General features: G+C 52.8%; 1 protein-coding gene across 2 annotated transcripts; it reads right to left on the reverse strand.

Annotated features, from left to right (window-relative positions):
* CHST10 (carbohydrate sulfotransferase 10) lies at positions 1 to 23506 on the reverse strand. 2 transcript variants are annotated; one of them, XM_082642194.1, is made up of 7 exons: positions 23309 to 23506; positions 21329 to 21398; positions 12150 to 12281; positions 7630 to 7721; positions 5845 to 6079; positions 3316 to 3421; positions 1 to 1882 (listed from the first exon to the last, which is right to left on the reverse strand). In XM_082642194.1, exons 3-7 carry the CDS (start codon positions 12247 to 12249, stop codon positions 1345 to 1347), a joined length of 1071 nt encoding a protein of 356 aa, XP_082498320.1. In that variant the 5' UTR covers positions 12250 to 12281; positions 21329 to 21398; positions 23309 to 23506; the 3' UTR covers positions 1 to 1344. The 2 variants fall into 2 exon arrangements, with proteins under 2 accessions (XP_082498320.1, XP_082498321.1); XM_082642195.1 differs by lacking the exons at positions 12150 to 12281; positions 21329 to 21398; positions 23309 to 23506 and adding an exon at positions 6938 to 7076 and having other exon boundaries at positions 7630 to 7719.
* Positions 23507 to 24031: the final 525 nt, after the last annotated feature.

Below are 24031 nucleotides of genomic sequence, written 5' to 3' on the forward strand. Positions count from 1 at the left end.
TTTTGTTTTGGTTTTTAATTTCATGTTACTTTCACATTTACAAACTCAGGAAGCCACACTGAGAAAGGGACGGTGGAGGCCGCCTGGAGGAAAAGCTGGGCTCCTGGGCCCTTTGCAGCCTGAGCGCTGGGGACTTTTCGCAGGGAAACTCCCGTACCTCGAGGGGCCTCGCTGTCGGACGGCACCTGAAATGGTAGCCGTGGCCTGCTCCCCAGTGCCTGGAAGGTGTGTTACTGTGGCTGCCACGGCCCAGGAGTTTATTGCTGGTGAACTTGATTATCCAACTTACAGTCCAGGATGACGGCGTCATCAGAAGTGGGTCCAGTGGTGCCCATTTTGCTGAGACAAAAGGTGACTGAAATGTGTAAGCTGCACTGATTGGGCAATACTGGCATGTTGCCCGTGTTTGCCTTTGGCCCCCAGGAGGGCCTGGCCTTGGGGGAGACAGGTGGATACCCGCCCCCGCCCCACCCCGTGCCCATCCATGCGGGACCATCAGAGACAAGAGGCAGACAGTCATCAGGGCGGACGTGCCCAAGCCCAGGGCAGCCTGAGCTCCAGCACCCGGCCAGCTGTGCCTCTTCCCAGGTTCCCTTTAAGGTCCCCAAAGATGTTCCCTTTCTCAGGTGGGAAAAGTGTACACTCCCCTCACTTTCCAAAACTGGATCTCTTGGGCTGAATGAGATGATCACTTGGCAGGCAGAGGTCTGGAAATCTGGCCCAGCAGCATACAGGCATGTGTTCTGAAGAGATGGACCTCTGGAGAGTGCCCTCGAGGCATCCCTGAACTCAGGAACAAAACGGTCCTGGAAAGAAGGGTCTGCCTCTGTGATTACAGTGGCGCCAAGATGAAACCCAGAGGTGTAATTACTCAGATTTGACCCATCTCGGCCCCTGGGATGTGTGCAGACCACTGGCTCTTCCATCTCTCCTGAAAGCGCTGGGTGCCATGTCTACAATCCCCTGGGGACAGGCATGACCGCCCCACCGTCTGGGGGAGCTGCAGGTGTCTGACAACCGAGGGAGGTGACTCGAGGCTGTATGATTTTGCCTCCCGTCTGTTCGACTGCAAATGTTTAGTCTCCTTCCCTGCTGCGGAGAGCAAAGGCCTGATGGCACTGGGGCTGGGGTGGGGGAGGGGGGCAGGGCCCGCCGTGCACTGTCTGTCCAAACTAGGTCATAACGGTCAGGGTCCAGCTTCACTGGCCAAGGCGCACCCAGGTCCATGGGAACTGAGGAGTGTTCAGGGGGAGTGTGACAGAGCCAAGTGTCATTTCTGTGCCCAGATCTCCACCTGGTTAGCCTCTGGTCTAACAAAGATACTTGAACTCACAGTCCTACACGTTAGTTTAGCAAAAAATCTGGCTTCTGATACCCAAAGAGTTTAAAGTCCCCTTCAAAACGTGCATAGAGGCGCCGGATGTCTCGTTTGCTGATGCCCAGAAAGTAGTGCTCGACTTTGGTTCTGTTGTACGTGGTGATGCCCGGGGGGATGGTGGGGTAAGACACCAGGTGGTCGATGCCGGCCTCTTTCAAGATGTATGGGGCGTCGTCCTCCAGGGTCTCGTGGTGACCGATGACGCTGTACTTGATCTCGCAGGGTGCGCACAGTTCCACGTATGTCACCCAGTGGATGATGTGGTCCCCAAACTGAAGGTCCAGCCACCTATGGTTCGGATCACCCAGGTAGCGCACAAAGTCCTCAAACTGGATGCCCCTGGTCTCCGTTCGGTTCCTCCTGTACTTCCTGATGATGCCCGGTGCAATCTCGTGCCTGTACCAAGGCTCAAAGCGGGGGTTGTGAACAAACTTATCCTTGAACGCAGAAATCAGTCTCTCGAAGGGATCTCTTACGATGAAAAACTTGAAGTATGTCTTCAAGCTAAGGGGGAAAATGAAGACGAAGAAGTTAACCTGACGCTGCTGCTGGTGCTGGCTGTGGGTTGTGAGGAAGAGTGAAGCGTGATGGCTGGAGCAGTGGCAGCCACCAGGCTGAGCCCTGTGCCAAGTGCACTGCATGTGGCTCTTTCTTAATCCACACAGCCACCCTTGGAAGCAGATCCTGTTATGGACCCATTTTACAGGTTGAGGAGATGGACGCTCAGAGGCCTTAGCTGTCCAAGACCACAGTACTCATCACCCTCGGGGCTGCTGTGAAGACATCTATTTAACCCATGTTTTGTTTCACTTGGAACTTCAGGAATGTTTGAAAGTTTTGTTCCTGTGCAGAAAACCGTTAAGGGCAGGAACGCTGACTGAGCTAGGAACAGCTGAGGCCTGAGAATGACTCTAAGGGTACATCTTTAAAAACTCAATTCAAAATTTCCAGGGGAAGGAAAATGGGGGGCAGAGTAGGGGGGGGAAGAGGAAAGCCAGAGTGAGGCTCCAGTCTCCAGCTGGAGGAAGGGGGTCTGGGGGAGCTGCCAGTGGGAGGGGTGGCAGCGCAGGGGTACCCCCGTGAAGGGCCTATACTGACAGCGATGACGACACTGCTGTGACTCCGTGCGCTCACCCAGGCCAGAGACCCTCTCAGCGCTGCAGGTCTCAGCGTCTCTACTCTCACAAATGCCCCGCAGGATCGCTGCTGAGGGGGGTGACAGGACCGCCCTCCCCCAGGAGGGTCTCTGACCCGGCATTTGACACCTGCCTTCTAAGGCTGTACACGTTGACAAGAGTGAGTAACCAATGCCGGAAGCAATGAAAATCAAGTAGCTGAAAAGCAAGGGAGGTCAAAGGTCATTCAGTGCCCTGACACTGACTACCGTATTATGTACCTGTTCCTTTTAAACCTTGTTCTACGGGGCCACATCACAGCTGTCAAGACAACTGTCCGATCAGCTAAGGAATTTTCCCTCCTTGTGGTTGGTGAGGCCTGTCTCTCTCCACCTCTGCTGGGTCCAGCCGATCCCACCGCCCCCCAGGGGCAGCTGCCACGAAGGCAGGCGTAACACCTTGGGAGAAAATGAAAAAAGAAGTGGGGCTTCCCTGCAACCCAAATCCCTTTCTTATGAAATGAAGGTCATGTTCAGTAAGAAATCCATAAAACTTAACAAAATCAGAGCAGAACAAAAACGACCACTCATTTCTATAAGACAGTTACGCAACCTTCATTTTAATGGCCTGCATGAAGGTTAGGGTGGAGAAGACATTCAGAACTTCTCACAGAGACGTGAATTTAAATGCGCTGAACGCTGGGCATAGGCCCGGCTGCCTCTCACCAACACAAACCAGTAGCTCTTGGAGCCATCTGGGAAACACGGCAAGTACAGAGCAGAGCCTGGGCGTTTTATCAGCATCCCCCTCCCCTGCTCCTACCGCTTCTGAATTTCTGCATCGCTGAAGGAAGAGAGACGCGGGAGGCCGTTCTTCTCGTGGTCGTGCACCACGCTTTCAGGGATCTCTTCGATGGAAGGAAAGGCTCCTGGGAGGCAAACAGGGAGAGGGCATGTTGGGGATGCTGCCTTTAAAGACAGATGCCCGTCTCAAAGCCCGGGCCCGCGTTCCCCATGGGCCATCCCAGTATCCACGTTTAGGTCTTTGAATTTCAACTGCTTCTGTGGGCAGGATGAGAGTGAAGAAAAGCTTCTGGTGATCCACAGGCCATCTGGAGGAAAGAGACGAGTTAGGAGGAGGGAGAGGGAGGGAGCAACGGCTACAGCAACGAGCACCTAAATCGGGTTCGATCTGCCACAAAAGAAAGATCAGTGCCTGCTAGCAGAATGCCCAAAACCTGCAATACTGACTCTGCTCTGGAACTGGGGGAAACTGCCAGAGAACTGGGACCATGAAACCCACAGCTAGCAGAAATAAAGACACAGAGGTAGAGACCAAATGTATGGACACCAAGGGGGAAAGCGGGGGTGGGTGGGATGAACTGGGAGACTGGGATTGACATACAGACACTATTGATACTAGGTATAAAATAGGTAACTAATGAGAACCTGCTGTACAGCACAGGGAACTGTACTCAATGCTCTGTGGTGACCTAACTGGGAAGGGAATCCAAAAAAGAGGGGATACATGTATACATACAGCTAATTCATTTTGCTGTACAGAAGAAACACAACATTGTAAAGCAACTGTACTCCAGTAAAAATTAATTAAAACAAAACAAAACAACAACACACTGCTGATCCACGCCTGCAGCCCGGGCTCGGGCCCGTCACTCCCAGCGTGACATCGCCCAGGCCTAAGAGGTTCCTAGGTAACCTCACAGCATCCCAGACTGGCAGCGGCCAAGAAGTTTGGTGCTGGACAAGTCAGGCTGCTGCTGTGCGAGTGATGTGATATATTCGAAGCACGGCTCAGAGGAGGACACGGAGTGTCTGAGGAGAAGGCAGGGCAGGGCTGAGAGCCACAGCTCCTGGTCCAGGCTGCAGAGTGGAACCTGGGGGGCCCATCCTAGGGTTGGAGGGTTGGGCAGGTGCTTCAGTCTTTTCTCAACTTAGACAAATGGAAATAAAGCATCGTTGTGCTGGGGTGCTACCCAAGCCTCTGCAACCCCTCATGTGCATCTTTGTGTTAACCTTGCCATGTTAAACTCAGAGTCTGGCAGGGAAGGATCTCTGCTGGGCCATCTAAGCAGTGACCACAGCCTCCACAGAATATTTAAGCCCCGATCCAGAACCCTGTGCTATAAGTACAGTGGATGGATGGCTATAAAACAAGCAAGACGCACATCTGCTCTCAAGGGGCCAACAGAAGAGCCAGCTCTATGGATCTGCAGCTGGACCTGCTCTGGTACCTGTCGCCATGCAGGTGCATCTACGGACAGCTGAAGGCAACCCCGGGACTGTCCTTTTCCTATCATATGGCCTGGCGAACTGCTCCCGCTTCTATCCTGCCCTCATCAACGGGTTCTTCTTCTTCAAAGTCTAATGCGTCACACAGTGGTAGCAAATCTGTAAGACTTTTGTACATTTGTTGTTTTAAATCTGATCTGTAAGCTCATTCTCCGATGTCAAAAATCGAACATACTGCCTGATTACTCAAGAAGTGCACTGATTATAAGCAGAAGATAAGGCGGGTGTCTCCCTTTTCTTTCCCAACGAACCAGGGAAGAGGCCGAATGACACCCAACTCCGACACCACCTCTGAGAGCAGCGGCAGGCCTGGTGGGCCACGGGACGGAGAGCCCAGGGCCGTGTCCCATGGGGCTCCGAGGTCTGATTCCTGATCCAGGAGTCACACAGCTGTCTACTGGAACTATGTTTCTTTTGAAGCTGAATTTAAGACAGAGCCCATAATTATCTTGGGTCAATTCAGAGTAACTGGAGTTTAAACAAACACAGTGTCTGAAAAGAGTGGTGAGGAATCAAAGACTGTGGTGCATGAGGGCACTCTCCAATGATCTAATTTGCTCCCGAGTAAACACCAGATTTCCTGAAGCAGGCGGATTAAACCCCCCAATACGGATGCTCAGTGTAAGATGGGGACAGTTGCAGGCAGGGAGGCCCCCAGACCCACCAGTGTCTGGGTGTGGGTCCTTCTCAGCACAGGAGGGCAGCTGTGAGGACAGCTGCTGGATGGCCCAGTCAGTGTGGAGCCCTGACCTCCCAGGACAGAGTGAGTGACTCGTAAGAATCAACGCAGGGACTCTGAAGAGAAGTCACGGGATCCACCGGGCAGGCAGAGACAGGGGAGCCAGGAGGCCCTGGCCGTGGGTGTGCAGCACCTGGGTGAACCCCGCCAACTTCTAAGGTGGACACGAAGAGGAGAAACGCCAGCACGCTGTCTGTGGGTCACCGGCCCTTCCGGGGCTCCTCTCTCAGCCGCCCTCGCCCACGCCCCCGCCCGGGCCCCGGCCGCCCTCCCCGCAGACCCTGAGGCCCAGCGAGGACCCACCGTTCAGCACGATCAGCACTTTCTTCCACTGGGTGTTGCCCACCTTGGGCGTCTGGCAGAAGAGGATCTCGTGCTTGTCACAGACGAATATCCGGTCGAGGACGAACTTGGAGACGGCGGCGTGGGAGAGGTTCCTCAGGGCGTCCTCCCTGCACACGTTTCTGACGAGCTCCAGGCGTTGCATATAGACCAAGGGTTGAACGAGCCGCCCTCCCGGCAGCATCCTCCTGGTCAGCTGCAGGGAATGGAGACAAAACGGGCACAAGAGCTTCATTAGCAGAACGGGGCGTGCCGGGCATTAACTCACGGGGGCCGGAGCCTGGGGGGGCTGTCCCCCCAGAAGCAGCAGGACGGAGGGCGTGAGTCACCGCTGCGGCCCGGGGTCCAGGCTGCATGGATGCGCTGGACCACAGTGCAGCCAGAGACGGCTGACCCTGTCTCCTCATCCTCAGCCTGGACAAGCCGCGGGGGCGGGTGGGCTGTCTGCCTGTCGCTGTGCTGATGGCTTCCTGGCAACGGCAGGATATCCTCCATTCAGCGATTTGAGGGAAGGCCAGCTTCTGCCCCCTGGCTCTCCCTCCATGTAACCTGGGTGTAAGTATGTGGACTGTACCTAAGAACCCGCTGTCTACACAGACGGTGGCTGTTTTGAAGATAACCTGGTACATTGGTGTATCTGGTTTATTAATTTAAGAAAACACCTTAGGTCATTCAGTGTGGGTTTTAAAAAAGCAGGAACCATTATTCCACTTCCTCAAGGCTGAGCACACAATTATGTTTCTCCGACATGTGGCTTCAGGTGAGGAGAGGGGCTCTGCCTGGCAGTCAGGTCAGTGGTACCAGTGGTTTAGCTGCTGTGAGCAGGTGATGGAGCCCATCAGCACTGGTTCTGCTCTAAGGAGTCACGAGACCAGGTGAGAAGATCCATGTGAACTGTGGGGTGAAGGCTGTGATGCCAGAAACCCAGGTGTGTGCTGTCTAGACTTTGCTGGATTCTTTCTGTTGACCCTTATGTGCAGCTCATGGGCAGGACTGTCCCTTCTGTGGCTTTAATGCTGGGCTGATAAACATCTTTAGAGCTGGCTCTCCTCACCTCATTTCTTCCTGCACGAGGGCAACCTGAACCTTCCATCCAGACCCGGCACAGGGGCCAGCAGGGGGAGAAGGGGGTCTCAGGAGTGCGCCCCTCACCTTGGCTGGGGGACGATTAGGAATTTACGTGCAAAAGGAGCCTGGGGAGAAATTGGAGTCAGAGTGTCAGGGAAGGTGAGCACGGGGTGAAGGTCAACGGCCCTGGGCTCTGCTGCTAACTTCCCCGTGACCCTGGATGATTAGCCTTTTTCCTACCCTCAGATCTCTCATCCACACCGCCCAGAGGCTGGACTAGCTGCCCTGTAACTCTATAAAGTTCCAGGATTCCCAGGATTCGAGGGTGGAGATCTTTCCCCCCGACTCGCCCAACATCCCCAATCCACCCATCACAAAGCTCATTCTCAGCTGGGCGGGAACCCAACACAGTCAACACTCCAGGGCACCCACGATGCACAAGGTCCACTGACCGTGACTCCCCCGGCCAGACACTAAAAACAAGCGGAAAGGTGCAGAAGCAGTGACCCTAAAGCCGAGCATGACAGTAAGTGGAAACCAGCCGATGAGGGCAGGGAGGGAGGGGAGGCTGTTCCCCGTGACGGGGGACCCGCTGGGGCCGGAGGGGTGAGCAGGTGAGAGGGAGACGCCGGGGAAGAACGGGCAGAGGGGTCAGTGCCGCGGCCTGGCTGTGCCCACCTTCAGCTCCTCAGGGAAGTGCGTCTCTCTCAGCGACCTCCCCGCGTCGGGCGCGGCCGTCAGGAACAGAAGCTCCTGCTTGGCGCTGTAGGCTAGGAGACATAGAGAGGTTAAAATATCTTCCCATGGAGGGGCACACACTCCGATCAGTGCCACAGCCCAGAGACCCCAGGAAGAGACCCGCACAAACACACCCAAGTGATAGCTGACAAGGCGCAAAAGCAATGCGGTGGGGGAGCAACTGGATGCCCCCAGGCAAAGAAGGAGCCTTTCCCTAAACCTCACCCTTTATTCGAGATTAGCACTTAGATGTGAAACAAAAAACTATAAAACTTCTTAAAGAGCATAGGAGTAAATCTTTGGAAAAACTGATAAACTGAATCTCATCAAAATTTAAAACCTTTACTCGGCAAAGACCCTATGACGAGGATGGCAAGAGAAGCTACAGACTGGGAGAAACTATCTGCAAACCACACGTCTGACCAAGGACTGGCATATCTAGAATATGTAAAGAGTTCTTAAATCTCAACAGTAAAAAAAAAAACCGCAAACAATCCCATTAGAAAATGAGCAAAAACAGGAACAGACATTTCACCAAAAAGGATCTAGAGGTGGAAAAGGAACATATGAGAAGATGTTTAAAGTCATTAATCATCAGGCAAATGCAAATTAAGACCACAGTGAGATATCACTGCACACCTATCAAAATGCTTAAAACAAAAACAGTGAAAACTCCAAATGCTAGTGAGGAGGCAGAAAAAGGAATCACTAATACATGGTTGGTGGGAATATAAAATGGTACAGCAGCTCTCAGAAACTCTAGAAGAAGCAGTTTCTTCAAAAATTAAGCATTCAACTACAATATGACCCAGCAATTGCATTCCTGGGCATTTATCCCAGAGAAATGAAAAATTATGTCACAAAAACCTATACACGAATGTTCACAGCAGTTTTATTTATAATAGCCCCAAACTGAAACAACTCAGCTATCCTTCAACAGGTGAATGGTTAATCAAACACTGGTACATCCATACCATGGAATACTACTCAGCACTAAAAAGGAACAAATTATTGATAAACACAATGAATTGGATGCATCTCCAGGTGACCATGTTGAATTTAAAAGGCCAATCCCCAAAGGTCATATACCATATATAACATTCTTGAAAGGACAAAATGATGGAGAGGAGAACAGATTAGTGGTTGTCAAGGGGGGAGGGGGCAGGGGTGGGGAGTGGGAGGTGGGTGTGGCTACAGAAGGGCAACTGGAGGGATCCTGGTGGTGATGGAGATGTTGTGCATCGTGACTGCATCCTTGTCAATCAATACCCTTCTTGTGACTCTGCACTGTGGTTTTGCAACATGTTACACTGGGGCAAAAGAGTAAAGGGTACGTCGGACTCTCTTGTACAACTGCACGTGACTGTACAACGACCTCAAAATTTAAAGTTTAGGGCTTCCCTGGTGGTGCAGTGGTTGAGAGTCCGCCTGCTGATGCAGGGGACACGGGTTTGTGCCCCGGTCCGGGAGGATCCCACATGCCGCGGAGCAGCTGGGCCCGTGAGCCATGGCTGCTGGGCCTGTGCGTCTGGAGCCTGTGCTCCGCAATGGGAGAGGCCACGGCAGTGAGAGGCCCGCGTACCGCAAAAAAAAAAAAAAAAAAAAAAAAAAAAAAAGAACAGGTAGGTGAGAATTGGATGCTGGAACAGAACCCACTTCCCAGGGGACAGAGCTGGAAGGAGCTGCCCATGGACACTGAGGGCACCCAGCTCCCTGAACACTGAGGCCATGGATTTGCTGCCCGCTTTACAGGGATGGAACTTCCCCACACAGGACACCACTGTGTGTTAGTTACTTCCTTGTGATGACAGTTCACAGTGGGCTTCTGGTTCAAAAGCAAAAACACTGAACGCGAGTAAAATAAATTCCAACACATAAGGAAGTCTCTCACGGCCACACATTTACCAACCTCCCTCAGTTTCCTGTAGGAGCCCGAGATCCACTGGGGGGGTGAGCTGCCTCTCAAGACAGAGGGGACCCGAGGCCTGAGCCACAGTGCTCCAGGGGGCTGAGGCCTGAACTTCTGGGGGGCCCGCTCCCTGCTCAGTCACCCAGGCCAGCAAGACGCCATGCATCTGAGCTGGCTTCCTGCACCCGAACCCAGCCAGCAGACACCCACCTTCATGATCGCAGCCAGGGACTTGGGGACAATTAAATAAGATCTGTGTGGTCGAGAAAGGCTGGGTTATGTTTGAGCCCAACAACAAAGGGTTAGGGTTAGGGTTTGGGGTTAGGAGTTAGGGTTTGGGTCCTCATTCTCAGTCCACAGCATGACACGGGCCTGTATCCCCACTGAAGACCGGCTCCTCCATGCTGCCTGAGGGGGAAAGGGGAGCTGGCCGGTGAGCTCTGGCTCTCACGTTCCCTCCAGGAGCGGCCCGCCACTGCGCTCCCACGCACGAACCCCAGCAACTATGCGGGACACCCAAGGGCACGAGGACCACCATGCGCCTCCTGAGGCTGGAGCCACTGGTGAGACCCTGGTGAGAGCCCCCAGGGCAGCAGCAGACCTTGTCTGCAGTTTCAACATCCTAAGGCCTCTCAGCCTCCTCTGTAGGGTCACCTTCCACCCACTTACTTTCTGCTCCCCTTCCCCGAACCTTCTCAAGCTTCTACACTTTTCTGAAAACACTCAGCATAAAACCTGCCCCGTCACAGCAGCGACACCTCGTTTATCAGATGCCCCTGAGACACGAGGTGCTCTTCAGAGGCCTTACTGCTAGATCATATTCAAACTCAGAGGCACACGTCTTATTTAACTATTTTGGGTGGAATATAAAATATATTACATACACTCCTCATTTTTAAATAAACCACAAACAATTCAACCTCACGGCTCGCCTTTCAAGTGCCTCCCTTACCAGGAGGTGACATTAAAAGAGTCACGAGTGAAATGTGTAGACTTAGTGACACCATTTCATGTTCTCTGCAGCTTTGCTTCTTGTGTAGGTTCCCAGCCACGTTCCCACTGGTGGTCCTCACCTGGGGCCCCCGCCTAGAGATTCTGCCCCCTGGTCTCTGCTGGGCCTGGGCAGCAGGAGGTATACACAGTCCCCATGGGATTTTAAAGTGCCCTGGGGACGAGAACCACTGCTCTGACTCTTAACAAGGGGTCTCCACTATCGGTGACATTAACTGGTGGGGGGAGCAGCCCCGCAGCAAATGGCTGGGCTGAAATCCACAGCTCAAATTCCAACAACCTTCCCAGACGTGGCCTGTGCCGTCCTGACAGCGGCCCTGGTCCCCAGTGTGACCGTGATTAGCCGTGATACCCCGTGATGCTCTTGGCCACCCCAGATGCCTGCAGCTGTGACTCCACCTTCCCCAGGCTGTGAAAGCCTCTCAGGCTCCTGGAAGATGAGGGTAGGATTGAGATGACAGCCAGTTGGGCCCCTATAACGTTACTGACCTGAAATTGCGGAGCTGAGAACCCCCCTGGGGGCTTATTTCAGCGCCTCCCTCTTCTGCCTGCAGATCTGCCTTCCAACCTTGCCCCTCTACAGGGAGGATGGAAGCAGGGGGTGTGGGGCATTGGGCAGCCTCAGCACAGCTGGGGACACCCCCAGGGTCTCTCCAGGATGAGCAGGGCCCGGAGCCCGCTGGCCACACAAACGGCACAGGCTATGCAGCCCCCGGGCGTAAATCAGCAAAAGACTGGTGTGATCCTTTTCTACTTCCCTTCCTCAAGGGCCACCGCCTGCAGGCGGACATGCCAAGCCTCGTGCAGGATAAGGATGCCGTGTGCTTCCTCCCCATCAGGGTGGCGGTGCCAGGCCACTCTAAGGCCGCTCACGAGCCTTTTCAACATCTCCCATGCGCCTTGCCTCATGCTGCCCCTGAAGGAGTGGCCTCAGGGTTCAAGATGACCATCCCCGCAGCTCCTCACTCGTGCCCAGCACCTCACAGGTCACTCACAGGTCGGGCTGGGAGCTGTCAGAGCAGGGAGCACGCCCATTCCACAGAAAAAATACTAAGGCCCCGGTAAGCAAAGGGCAAGGGCACGAACCAGACGTAGCTCTTCTGAGGCTGGGCTGCGTGCTCTTAATATGTCCTCATCTGAGCGCCTACATCAGGTCAAGGGGAGTTAAAAAAAATCCTCGAGGACAACCCAACACACATATATTTAGACCACCTTCCTTCCGGGGCGCTGAAGGTGACCTTCAAACACGTGGCCACCAGCAGGCAGCATCACCGGGCCCATACGCAGCATCTCTCAACGACACCAAGCAGGGCTGGTGCCCAAACCCACAGGCTGCGAGGGGAAGGACCCCTTCATCCCCGCCCACCTCCTCTCCCGAACCCTCTGCAACATCAATGATTTGGACGCCGTGACCTCCAAGTCCCTTCTGGGTCAGAGTCACTTGAATCCGTGTCACCACTCATCCAAGCAGGTACCCGGGAACAGTACCACAGCAAGGTCTGAATTCGCCAAAATCCATTCCATGAGGAGGTGTACCTACCATCAGGGTCCTTAAAGGTCAGTGTGATGAACTTGCTGGCCACCATGAACATGAAAATCACCCAAAAGCATGTGGCCAACAGAAGCCACTGGTGGTGCATGTTGTCAAATGTCAGCCATTCAGTGATTCTTCCTGGAAAACACAAGCAAAATGGCCCTGCTGCTTACAAATAAATCAATTAAACAGAAGGTAACAAAAGAATGGGCAATTTCAGTTAATAGCCTCAATACAAATATTTCTGAAAATTTTCCTATTGATACCAAGGGTGTTTTGACTTATTATTTAACTTAACATCATATTTTTAATTAATAGCAACTTATCAAGTTGATAATTAAATAAAATTTAAAACACTTTACCGGAAAAGAGCCATTTCTATTTGGTCTTGGAACACGTGATAAGACTTCACTTCTGCAGATGTGCCTGTTGACTCTTTCTGGCCCAGGCTACTGTGTCCCTGGCATCTGGCACCTGCCAGGGCCTGGAGGCCGGGGCACGAGGGGGCCTGCCGCGGGCCGGACCTTTGGGTAATCCTCAGAGGGCAGACGCCATCCTGATGCGATTCCAAGCAGGCTGGGTTTAAAATCCTGACTCGCTGACAAGCTGCGGCCACACCCACTGAGCTTAGAGAATCTCTGAAACCCAAGAAACGAACCCCGGAGCGTCCCGGCTCCGCCCACTTGCCCGCCAGAGCCTGCGCGGAACCTCGGGGGGTGGGGGGGGGGGGTGGGCGTTTCTCAGGCTATCGCTGCCCGGGAGTAACGTGGGGCACCTGGGTCCTCAGCGGGTCACACGGTTACACTCTGCTGCAGGGGACACAGAAGAACCGGAAGTCGCACTCGATTATTTGCAAGAGAGACAAAAAAAGTGCTTCGTGTCACCTTTAACACGGGGCTTCCTGAAGCCAAACCAAGCCACTTGGAGAGAGAAACTATGCTGGGCTGGGTTGGTGTCCGCGGGCTGTCGGGCCCGTCCATCACCCCCGGGCAGCAGGGAGCTGGTCTGTTGCACGTGCGCTGATGGCAGACAGTTTCGGAGCGTGAGTGCACCTGGTGGACAGGGCTCACGAGGGCCCGGGCATCGGCCTTCCTCCTGCCTCAACGACAGATCCTTGCCTCTGAGGCCCTCACGGCGACCTGGATTCCCTCCCGCAAGGGGTGCTCCGAGCCTGCCGGCCTGCGATGGGGAGCTCCGCCCGCAGTCCAGCCCACACCTGCACCTGCATTCTCAGGTCTCCACGCAGCAGGCGCACCATGTTTCCCGGGGTCCCCTGGTAGGGCTGCCACATTAAACATATGAAAACACAGGGTGCCCCGTGAAGTTCGAATTTCAGGTAAGCAAATCATTTTTTAGTACTTGGTATAACTATGTCCCCTGTACTGCGTGGGACACATTTATACTTTAAAAAGCTATTTGCTGTTTCTCTGAATTCCCAATTTACCTGGGTGTCCTGCATTTTATCTGGCAACACTACCCAGTGAGGGGAACACGGCTCCCGCTCTAACTGCCCGAAGCAGCTGGCCTGTCTCTGCAGAGTCTCCCTGTCCCCTTCTGCCACGCCTCGTCTGGGGCCACGTAGCACAAAGCAGAGCCCTGGAGTGCCCCACCGCTCGCTAGCTCTGAGACTCAGCAAGTCACCTACCCTCCCTAAGCTGTGGCTTTCAGTCCCTGAGACAAGGCCCTCCCCTGTCCAGGATGGTCACGAGGATTCAATGAGAGACTGCACCAAAAGGACCACCTGGCCTGGAGCAGACCCTCTATAAACAGAAATTGGTCGGTCCCTCAGCACCCTTGGTGACTTTCCTATTTAACTGACACATACCTAGAAATGAACCTAACAGTGTGAACTGCCCGAGAAGAAAAGAAAGGCCAGATCCTCAGCCCAGCCAACTAGCTTTTCTCTTCTAGAGACAAGGGAGGCACAGATGGCCCAGAGGGCACAGGGTCCCTCAGGGCTGAGTCCGCTGAGCTGGGCCCTCCGAGACGGGGACACTTGGTGGGGTCCATCCTCACCAGTCACTGAGGAAGCCTGGCTTCAGGCCTTTTCTAACAGAGGGGCGGAGGGACCAGTGTGGGCTGGAGAGTGGGTAAAGAGAAAGCGGACAAGCTCCAGGCGGGTGGTACACAACGTGCCCAGAGGCATCTGTGTCTGTGCACCAGTTCTCGGGAAGATAGAGGCTAAGGAAGAGGCCCCGGTGCTGAGTGGCCTGGGGCTTGTGATTCACACTGTGCGGTGGAGGCACTGGGGTCTGTCCCCCACCCCCCAACAGACACCTTACGCTGCAGGGCAGGGCACAGAAGAGCCCCGGGCACTGGCACTCAGCTTCCCCCCCACCCCACCCCCTACCTCACGGAGCTGGTTCACCTCCAAATAAAGGTAGGAAGACAAAGGATAAACAGCCTGACATGAAAAGGTGGCTCCCGCCATCTGCCCTCCGGGAAGCCAGGTGGCTTAGGGGCAGGATTTCTACCTCTGGGCTGCTTGGAAAGTGAGACCTGCACTGTCGTGAAGCTCTGCCTGCATTCCTAACCTTGGGTTTTCATTTAAAGTCAGAAGCAACAGCTACTTTCACCCAGAAGCGGGGGTGGGGCAGGGGCAGGATTTGGTCCCTTCCTCTCCGTGTTGGTGTCTGGGGGTTAGTCACAGAACAGCTCTCTCTCTGGGCCCCCTACTAGATTAGGACAGAACAGCCGCCTGCATACCCACCCGTGTGCTGGGAGGCCCCTGTGAGACAGACGCTGCCAAAGCACCTCGACTGCAACGTACAATTGATCAGCCCGCTGCTTCTTCCAGATGGCAATTTTATTTCCAAAAAGTTCCACTTCTCAAGTGACTTCTGCTAAACTCCTACTGCACTAAAACATCCAGAGAGCCCTCTCCCCTTCCAAGCCTGGCCACGGCATCGGGATCAGGAGAGGGGGGCGTCTGCAAGGCACCCACCCGCCTCTCACCCTCTTCACGGCCCGCCTGGGCCGGGCAGGGACGGTGCCCAGGACACGTGGGGATTGTGATGGGGCTGCAGATTTGGGAAGCTCCGTGTGCATAAACCCCAGCACCTGCCAAAAGCTCTTGGGAAGCAGAGTATACGGCCAGCGCTTAGAGTGCAGACCAGACTCAGGCCTGCCAATGACGCCGGTGCCCTGCTGCGGTCCCCGCCCAGGCCACACAGCCTGTGGTGGTCACTGTGGGGGCCTGCGCTCAGGTAGCAGGGGGTGGGGAGTGGGTGGAGTGCTCTCCCAGCCACTGGGCCCCGGAGGGAATTCGCTGGCGGTCCAGTGGTTAGGACTCGGCGCTTTCACTGCCGGGGTCCGGGTTCAATCCCTGGTCGAGGAACTAAGATCCCGCAAGCTGTGCGGTGCAGCCAAACCAACCAACCAACCGACCAACCACTGGGCCCCTGTAAACGCCAGGCAGGGCCCGCTGCCCCCGCTGCACAGCACAAGGCAGGCTCAGCCCTCCCTGCTGGCCACCCTGATTTGCCCTCCATCCTCACCTAGTTTCACTTCCTTCCCGGCACCCACCACAGCCTGAATCTTCTGCTTCCCCTGGTGGCATGTGAGCTCGTGCTGGAGCACCCCGGCCAGCACAGTGCCCAGCACACCACAAGATGACCTTCGCTATTGCTGGATGACGACATCAACCAAGAAACTACCGGGAAGACTTAGGAGAGCTGGCAGGTGCTTTAGAAGACACCTGGCTCAACCCTCCACCCCAAGGTCCAAACTCTCTGAAGTATGAGGCCCCCCCGTTCAACCTCAAAATATTTCTTCAGTCTCCACGTGAGTGCTTATGTATTTAACATGCGTTAACTGAGACTAGAAAACAACCCAAAGCCACTAGGACCACACTACACTTGAAAATAAAATTGTATTTTATAACTCACACACTCACATGCATTTGAATAGACATACAACTACTGTTCTATGTCTAAAACCTACTTACTGACCAGGGGATAAAGAAATAATGCTGCAGTCCAAAAAATTTTTTTTCTAAATTTTAAATAAAACAACACTGAAAGGCGGTAAGCCAATTACACAGCTCCAAAGTATCAAGATACATCAGTAAACAAAAAAGGGCAAGTTGCAGAATCGAATGTATGATCCTATTAGTTAAAAAGAATTATATATATATACATGTGAACTTATGTGATTAGATATACACGCAAACACACATACATGTGTGTGATGCACAGAATAAAATCTTGAGGATGAGTGGAGTCATTTTTTACTTCGTACAATTCTGTATTTTAAAAACATTATTGCAATAAGCATATATCCATTTTATAATAAAAACCAATAAAATACCACCGACATATGCGGACCCAGGTGTTTTTATTTCTGCTGTTTAATTTTTTTCCTACCTGACTACCACCAACAGCAGTTTCCTTACCACTTTGTAAAATGGGGCAAAGGATGGTAAATACTTTTCCAGCCAGGAAAGGATGTGGTGAATGGACAGGCAATATGTATCTGAGTGTTTAGGAAATACATCTCTGTCTTCACTAGTTAGTTTTTTGTTTTTTTTTTTTTTTGGCAGTACGCAGGCCTCTCCCTGTTGTGGCCTCTCCCGTTTCGGAGCACAGGCTCCGGACGCGCAGGCTCAGCGGCCATGGCTCACAGGCCCAGCCGCTCCGCGGCATGTGGGATCCTCCCAGACCGGGGCACGAACCCGTGTCCCCTGCATCGGCAGGCGGACTCTCAACCACTGCGCCACCAGGGAAGCCCCCACTAGTTAGTTTTTAATTCAGTTTTAAAAACGATTTAATATTTAAAACATAGGATAATATAACAAATACTTGTTTTCAGATGCTCAGTTCTAATAGTTCTGCTGTACGTACTTGAGTCTTTTAAAGGAAATAAAGGGTTACAAATGAGCTGGAGCCCCTGCCTGGCCTGCTCCCCTCCCTCCCCAGACACCCTCCATCTGGGTGATGACACTTCCACTACATCAAATACAGCTCCTCTCACAGAAGCAGCAGGGGTTTGGGAGGCTGGTCGTCCCAGCCCAGATGAAGGCAGGGCGGACTGGGGAGAGGGGAGGCGAGTTTCCCCCGGGGCTGCGAGGAAACACTGCATTACTTATTATGTTTTTCAGGGGGGCACATGCGGTGGCACAGCCGGGTGGAGAGATGGACCGTTTTTAAGCACCTAACTTTTTTTTTTCGTGGTCTATAATGAGGAAATTCACAATTCATACACAAACTCAAGTGAAGAAGCTGTCAAGGTAAAAGCTGGTTAAACATTTAGACGAACCAGGACTTGCTCTCCAAGTCCCATGCTGACCAGAACCGGTGAGACTGAAGCCCGGGCCCCCACCACATGCCCCACCCCTCAGGGCCACTACCTCTACACTTAAGACATCCCCCCCGCCCCCCCCACACGTGCACCTGCATACATTCTGAAGGACACACTAGCCGAGCAACGATCATTTACCAAGCTCATCACGAAAAGGTGTCCTCATTCATCCCACAAAACAGGCGCAGGGACACAGCACTGAGCCCCAAAGCACCCCCCAACACGCACACACACGCTCCTTGTCCTGTGGAGCTGGCACGCTGCTGGGGGGACCCGAAGCCACCACAGACTCTACCTAAGATGTGAGATGAGGCAGAGGACGCGATGCCGTGAGAGGAAAGCACAAGGGCCGTGACCTGACAGACGGAGGGCGGGGGCGGCACAGAGACCTACAGGTGAGGGGCGGAGACCCAGGCGCAGGCAGGAGCTTCCCGAGCTCGCCCAGAGAGGAGCCCCGGCAGACATGGTCAGACAAGGCTGGGCCCTGGGGAGCAGTCGCCTTGTGAGTGAGCGGGGATGGGGTGCGGTGATCTGACTTACATCTTGGAACTATTCCTCTGGCAGCAGAGTCAGAGGTGTCAAGCACAGCGATCCGCTCAGCCACGCCCCAGCCCCAGGGTCACTTCCACAGGCCGCAGGTGGTGTTCCTAAATGCCCCCCATCACATCACCCTCTCGGTCTCTGAAAACCAGCCAATGAACCAGTAAGAGCCACAGGACCTGACGGGCTAGGCTTTGATGAATCCTACGGGGGGGTGTGTCCACTTGGCCAGGCAGCGTTTCTGCTCTGCGATCATCTGCTAAGGTGTCCGACCTTATGTTTAGGGCAGTGGCTCCCAGTCCTGGCTGTGTATTGGAACCACCTGGAAAGCTTCTGAAAACTACAGCAACACCCTGGGCCCCAAGAACACCTGAGCAGAGACAATGCAAACCTGTGGAGGAGGAGCTAGGCAAACCTGTGAGGTTGAATCTGGGCGAGTTTGAAAAGCTCTGCTCAGGATGCCAGTGAGCGGCCAGGCTGAGCTGCTTGCTGGTCCAGCCCCCAGGCCTCCTCAGCTTTTACTGCCCCCGCTGCCCCCTGGGGAACTCGTTAAAATGCAGATTCTAGGCCTTTTAGCGTAACAGCTGTCTTCCCACCACCTCTTTACTGTATGAGAAGGAAAACCGGTAGCAAAAGGGTGTCTGTCAACTGAGACTGTCTACTGAGGATCTGAATTACCTGTGCTCTGAATAAACAGCGTAAAGAGGCCTGATTAGAATAAAGACCTCCATCACTGTTCCCATTTACTCTCCTTTCCAGCCCTCCCATCTATAGGTAACCAGCCCCTGTAGAATTTTGGGCTGACCTTGGAAAACTCAGGAAAATTTGCCCCATTTTTTTTAAACAAAAAGAAAGTCATTCCAAACTCCTGTAGCCCCAGCTCCTCCCGGCCTGCCCCGCCATCTGCCATCTGCAGTGTTTCCTTGAGCACACGAATTCCCCACGGGTCTGCCTCCTGTCCATGGGCAACAGCCTTGAGGCTCACTGTTTCCGTCTGCAGAGAGTCTGGGGCCTGACACCCACGGTCCTCCCTCCTCGGCTCTGGAAGGGCCACTGCTCTCCCTGCACCAGGTGACAAACAGCCTTTAAAGAGCCTAACATTTTCTGTAATTAACTCTCCCTTGCTCAAGGAGCCAAGAAAACTCCCAACGTGCCTCTTGCAGCTAATAGGGGTGAACCTGAGCGTGCACCCTGACCGTCTGCAGAGCTTCCCTGCTCCTGATCATTACGTGGCATTTGCACCTCTCAAGATGTTGGGCTCTGAAACTAAGCCAGAAGGTTGGCTCTTTGAAAACCCACAAGGCAGAAGCGGTGGTTAAAGAACTGACGGACATATGGGGAAAGCAGGGTCAGGTATGCAGGAAGACCACTAACCATGCAAGAAATCCTAAGCTGCTTCTCTCTCTCCAAACTGTAAGGAAGACAGCACACATGTGACATGTTTGTAATGACTAACAGTGACTCTGGTACTATTACCAACTTTTGGTGCAAATTTGGCCTCCCTTGCACTTTTGAAAGCATCCATTTTCCTCAGCTGCCAGTGGCTTTTCCCCCGTGTTCGAGTTGTTACCCAAAAGCACAATCCCTGAATTTGTGCAGAAGAGTTTGACTCCCACCTGCCTAGTTCCACTTGTTTTTCTCCTAGTTCTGCTTCTACTGTGCACATTCACTCCTCCTGTGGTAAAGAAGCCCATTTAACTGTTTCAAACAGAGTTAAAAATTTTTTAAAAGCAATTGTCCTAGACCTGGTCTAGTGTGCACACAACCACACAGATAAATTCACAACCGTGGTGCAAAGGAAATACAGCAAAAAATAGAATGAGATATATGACACAGCGCCATTTACGTAAATTAAAAACGCAGGCACTGAAACCAAAAATACACGTTCTACAAAAACACAAAGAAAGAAAAGGATGACCTTTCCAGTGATTTCTTATGTGGGTGGACGAGAGGAAATGAGACTGAGGAACGGGAATTAAAAAGGCATCCACAAGTAAACAAAACAAGGGGCCCTGCGGACATCAGGGATGGTAACCGAGGAGTTAACCTCCGTTCAACTCCCTGAATGTGAAGGACACAGAGGGACAGACAACTAGACAGAGAAAGGACAGGGGATTTAAAACACAAAAAAACAGCTTTTCCCCAAATGTTATTCATCCGTTCAGCCATATTTACCAAGGGCTTATTCTGAGCCAGGAGCTGTTCCTGGTTCTGGGGATACAGCAACCTACCCGCCCTGCTCTCATGGTGCTTGCTTCTAATAGAGGCAGACAGGCCATAAACAGATAGAGCCATTAACGCTTAGGATCACACCAGGCAGGCGCTAATAACAAAGAAGGATAAGGGAGGAAGGGGCACCTCGGAGGAGATGATGTTGAGAAGATGCTCAAACAGAGGGAGGGGACTCATCACGCGGCCCCTGGCAAAGAGCTTGGTCCCAGAATCCCCAAAGCAGCAAGGAGGCTGGCATCTCCTGTGCAGAGTGAGCAGGACGGCGGGGGAGTGGCCCAGATGAAGAGCCTTGTCAAGGGCCCTTTACTGAGTTGGAAACTCCTGGACCCCCGCCCCCCATCACCCATGTACCCCGGGGAAAGGATCACCTGCCCAGTGTTCAGTTTTTAAAACATTCATTCAAAACCTATCCAGACACCAAAGGAAACTTCACGAAAAGAATCTGGTCATGCACAAGGACCCGGTAACCCTGGGAGGACAGACAGGGAGAAGGCAAACAAGAGACAGCGGAGGCTGGAGCAGCGGGGACCCTCCACCACCAGCCCTTTCGATTTTGAACTAAAATGTGTTCCCTAATCAACAAAATTAATAAATCACCACTTAAGAAAATAAAATGCTGCACATGAATTTATAAAATATATAAAGTCTTATTACAATCGCTGTGAGCTTTAAATTCAGAGTAAGGGTTTCTCTCAATTTAAGTTCAGAAATTTCCTTTGTCTACTTGGCCATTGTCATTACAATTTACCAACTCAGGATGACCGCTCATCCTTTAGTGACCAGAATGGAAACCCACCCCTCGCTCTAGCCAGCTGGGGAATGAACTGGAGGTGAAGACAGATTCTCAGGAGTGATGATGACGAACAGCAAACACGTCTTCGGGGGTCGCTGCAAGCCGGGCACTGCACTCGGCAGGTACCCAGCTCACCTAACCCCCTGCCTAAGCGGGTGCTCCTATTATGATCAGGGTTAAGAAAACATTTCTAAGAATCTGTGTACATACTCCTGTTTACGAGTTGAAGCTTCCGGAAATCTCCATGTGAGCAAGAAAGGAGAATGCTATGTGACATGGATCTCAGATAACTAGTGAGGTGTCCACAACCTCCCTTCCGTACCTTCTTAGGCCTGGTCCACATTTCCTTGCAGTATCTGCTTTGCCTTGGAGGTTCCTGGCTCCTCCTGTCTCTGTACAGGACGATTAAAAAAACAAATAAGCACCATTAAAGGTTATGAGACCAACTTACTGAACACAACTTGCTTTATACTTGAGAAACAGTTAACCACTTTGATTTTTCAAGTATATTTTGCACGCCAGGTCTCTTACAGTGGGGGGTTATCTTTGGATGGCTTGGCAGATGAATAAATATTCTAAACGTACCAAAAGAGCTAGCTGTTTAAAAGATTCTTCCCTGTCACTTAGTATGAAAAAATGAAATTTTTTTGGAGCAAAAATAATCAGATCCTATTATACCTGTTTTGTATGTTTGATATTGTGTAAAGGATTCCTGTATAAGATGATCAAATCTTTCAATGCAAAATGTTCACGGGGTTTTGTATTTCTTCAAGCTTTAACACCCTGGTAAATTCTAGCCAAACGTCATACAGTGAATGAATAACTGGAAACAAGCCAAACTCATGGAATTAGAGAGATAACAGATTTAATAGAGTTACCTCGCAAAATAAACATCCAACTCATTTAAAACACAATAGAGCCCGAGCTGCCTGGGACGCTTGGAGCAGTCTAGCTACGCTTCCTTTTACTCTTATGAACTCAATATTAAAAGGAAAAGCAATTTCATGTTACAAAGACAGAAAGATTAAGATGCAGATTCTTCCAGACCTGTAACAGGACAAAACACTCTTTTGGCTTCTATGATCTCTCAGGTCCTGCATTCACCTCTCTCCCCCGTTTCTATTCTACTGTATAACCTCAAGCATTTGAAAAATGATCTGAATATAACTGCAAATTGCCCAGGATAGTAACTAATTCTTCCCTTTCTTTGTTCAGTTTTGCAAGAACTCCAGTTTCCATTCCAGGGAAGGAGAGAATTTTTCTCTTAGGTATTTCTTGGAGACTCCATCCTTGAGGGTCAAAAGCAAAGATGGGAAGATTTTTCTTTCCATCTTGAAATTCCCATTTGGACCCAAGATGGACTTTGCCCTAATTATAATGGGAAAAAAAGAGAGAAGACCATTTCCCTCTTCGTGTCTCTTCCTCTTAACCCAGTCAATGAAAAGAATGAATAAGCCTGGAGCTAAAGGGAGCTGCCTGGTTTTAAGAATACCTGAGACATTTCTCACTCTGGCAGTGAAAACTGACCAATAACCAACTCTTTACGGTCCAAGGTCCCAGACTTGGGGTGTTTGAGACAAAAAACCCCTTTATGACAGTCCTGCCGCTCAGCTAACCAGAACCTGACTGCGCTGCTTTGCACTCAGTGCCCGGCCCTTTCCTGCCTTTTGCAGACGTGGAAAATAACAAGGCAGCTTTTTGGAAGATCTGGTTCATCTTCCCAGCCAGAAGTGCAGAAATTTATGCCTCCACCTCCAACTTCTGACAGGCCTCTCTTTTGTCCAAATCTGAGCTGAGGGCACCCGGGAGCCTACCTGGCAGGACACACGCATTTCCAACCATCCTTTCCCCTCCCACTCACCAGAGACGTGCTTAATTGTGCACTTAGGGAAGCTGCACATGGTCCTTCTTCCCCGGCCTCTCTCTTCCTCTGTCTGCCTGCTCCCTGCACCCAAGTGGAACATTTTCTTTCTCTTTCCGCCTCCAATTACAAATGCAAATTCTCAGGCAAGGATGAAAGAAGTAAAGTATGGATCACCGAGTATCAATGATGCCACGATCACAGCATCCCCAGCAAGGACGCCGCCTCATTGCATAATTAACGCGATGAAGGTTCTCCTCTTTAACCCCACGAACTAGGGAGGCCCTCAAGTCGCCAAAACACACTGGGATGTCGCTAGCAAAGAGAAGCCGGTTTTCCCCCCGTTTTCCCGTCCACCCGGGGTGTTGTGGGAGTCGGGGTCCGGGAGTATGTGACGCTCACCCCCCCCGCCCCCCGCCCCCCGCCCTTCCCCGAGCTCACCCTCCGTGGAGCCGGAGCCTGTCGCGGTCCTCGGGCCCTTCCGCGGCCCCAGGGGCGAAGCTCGGCTCGGGCCTCGCGGGCCTGGGGGCAAGGCGCGCGGGGTCCCGGCGTCCGGGGAGCGCTGGAAGCCCGCCCGCCCGGAGGCCTCGGCGCCGCCGCCCGCCCGGCCCGGGATGTGGCGGCGGCGGCGGCGGCCGCGCCGGAAGAAGGAAAGTGAACGCGCGACGCCCTCTCGGGGGGCGAGGCCGCCGCCGCCGCACGGGGCCCTAGCGCCCGTCCGCGCCGCGCGCCCCTGCGCGGCTTGCGCGTCCCCGCCGCCGTCCCCGCCGTGCGCGCCGCCTGCGGGCTGTGCGCGTCCCCGCCGCCCATACACCATAACCCCCGCCCCAACCCCCGCGTGTGCGCGCCGCCGGGACCGAGGGGAGGTGGGAGGGGGCGGAGCCAAAGGACCCCAGGAACCCGATCACCCGGTCCTTGAGCCTCCCACCCACACCCCCCTAAAAAAACACCCACCAAATTATATCCCGGGAAATGACAGGGAGACTTGTGGCCAAACCTAATCCCACTAGGTCTCCATCCAGGAAACAGGTTGGGTGTTTGAGAACGAAAAAAAATCCCAAACTTGGAAAAATGAAAAATAAAAAAATCCAAGCTTGGAAAAAGGCAAAATTGCTTGAGTTTGGGGTACCTCCCAGTATTCCTAATCAGCCTACCTGGTAAAAA

This window comes from Mesoplodon mirus (genome assembly GCF_964341445.2).
Source record: "Mesoplodon mirus genome assembly, chromosome: 14".
Taxonomy (NCBI): domain Eukaryota; kingdom Metazoa; phylum Chordata; class Mammalia; order Artiodactyla; family Ziphiidae; genus Mesoplodon; species Mesoplodon mirus.

Excerpts from the sequence above, each read along its gene's own strand:
- CHST10 (XM_082642194.1), bottom strand. The coding sequence starts at position 12,249 with ATGCACCACCAGTGGCTTCTGTTGGCCACATGCTTTTGGGTGATTTTC. Across the intron at positions 3,422-5,844 it reads AGTGCTGATCGTGCTGAACG|GAGCCTTTCCTTCCATCGAA; the intron begins GTGGGTCCTCGC and ends TTTGCCTCCCAG. Across the intron at positions 1,883-3,315 it reads GATGCAGAAATTCAGAAGCG|CTTGAAGACATACTTCAAGT; the intron begins GTAGGAGCAGGG and ends TTTCCCCCTTAG.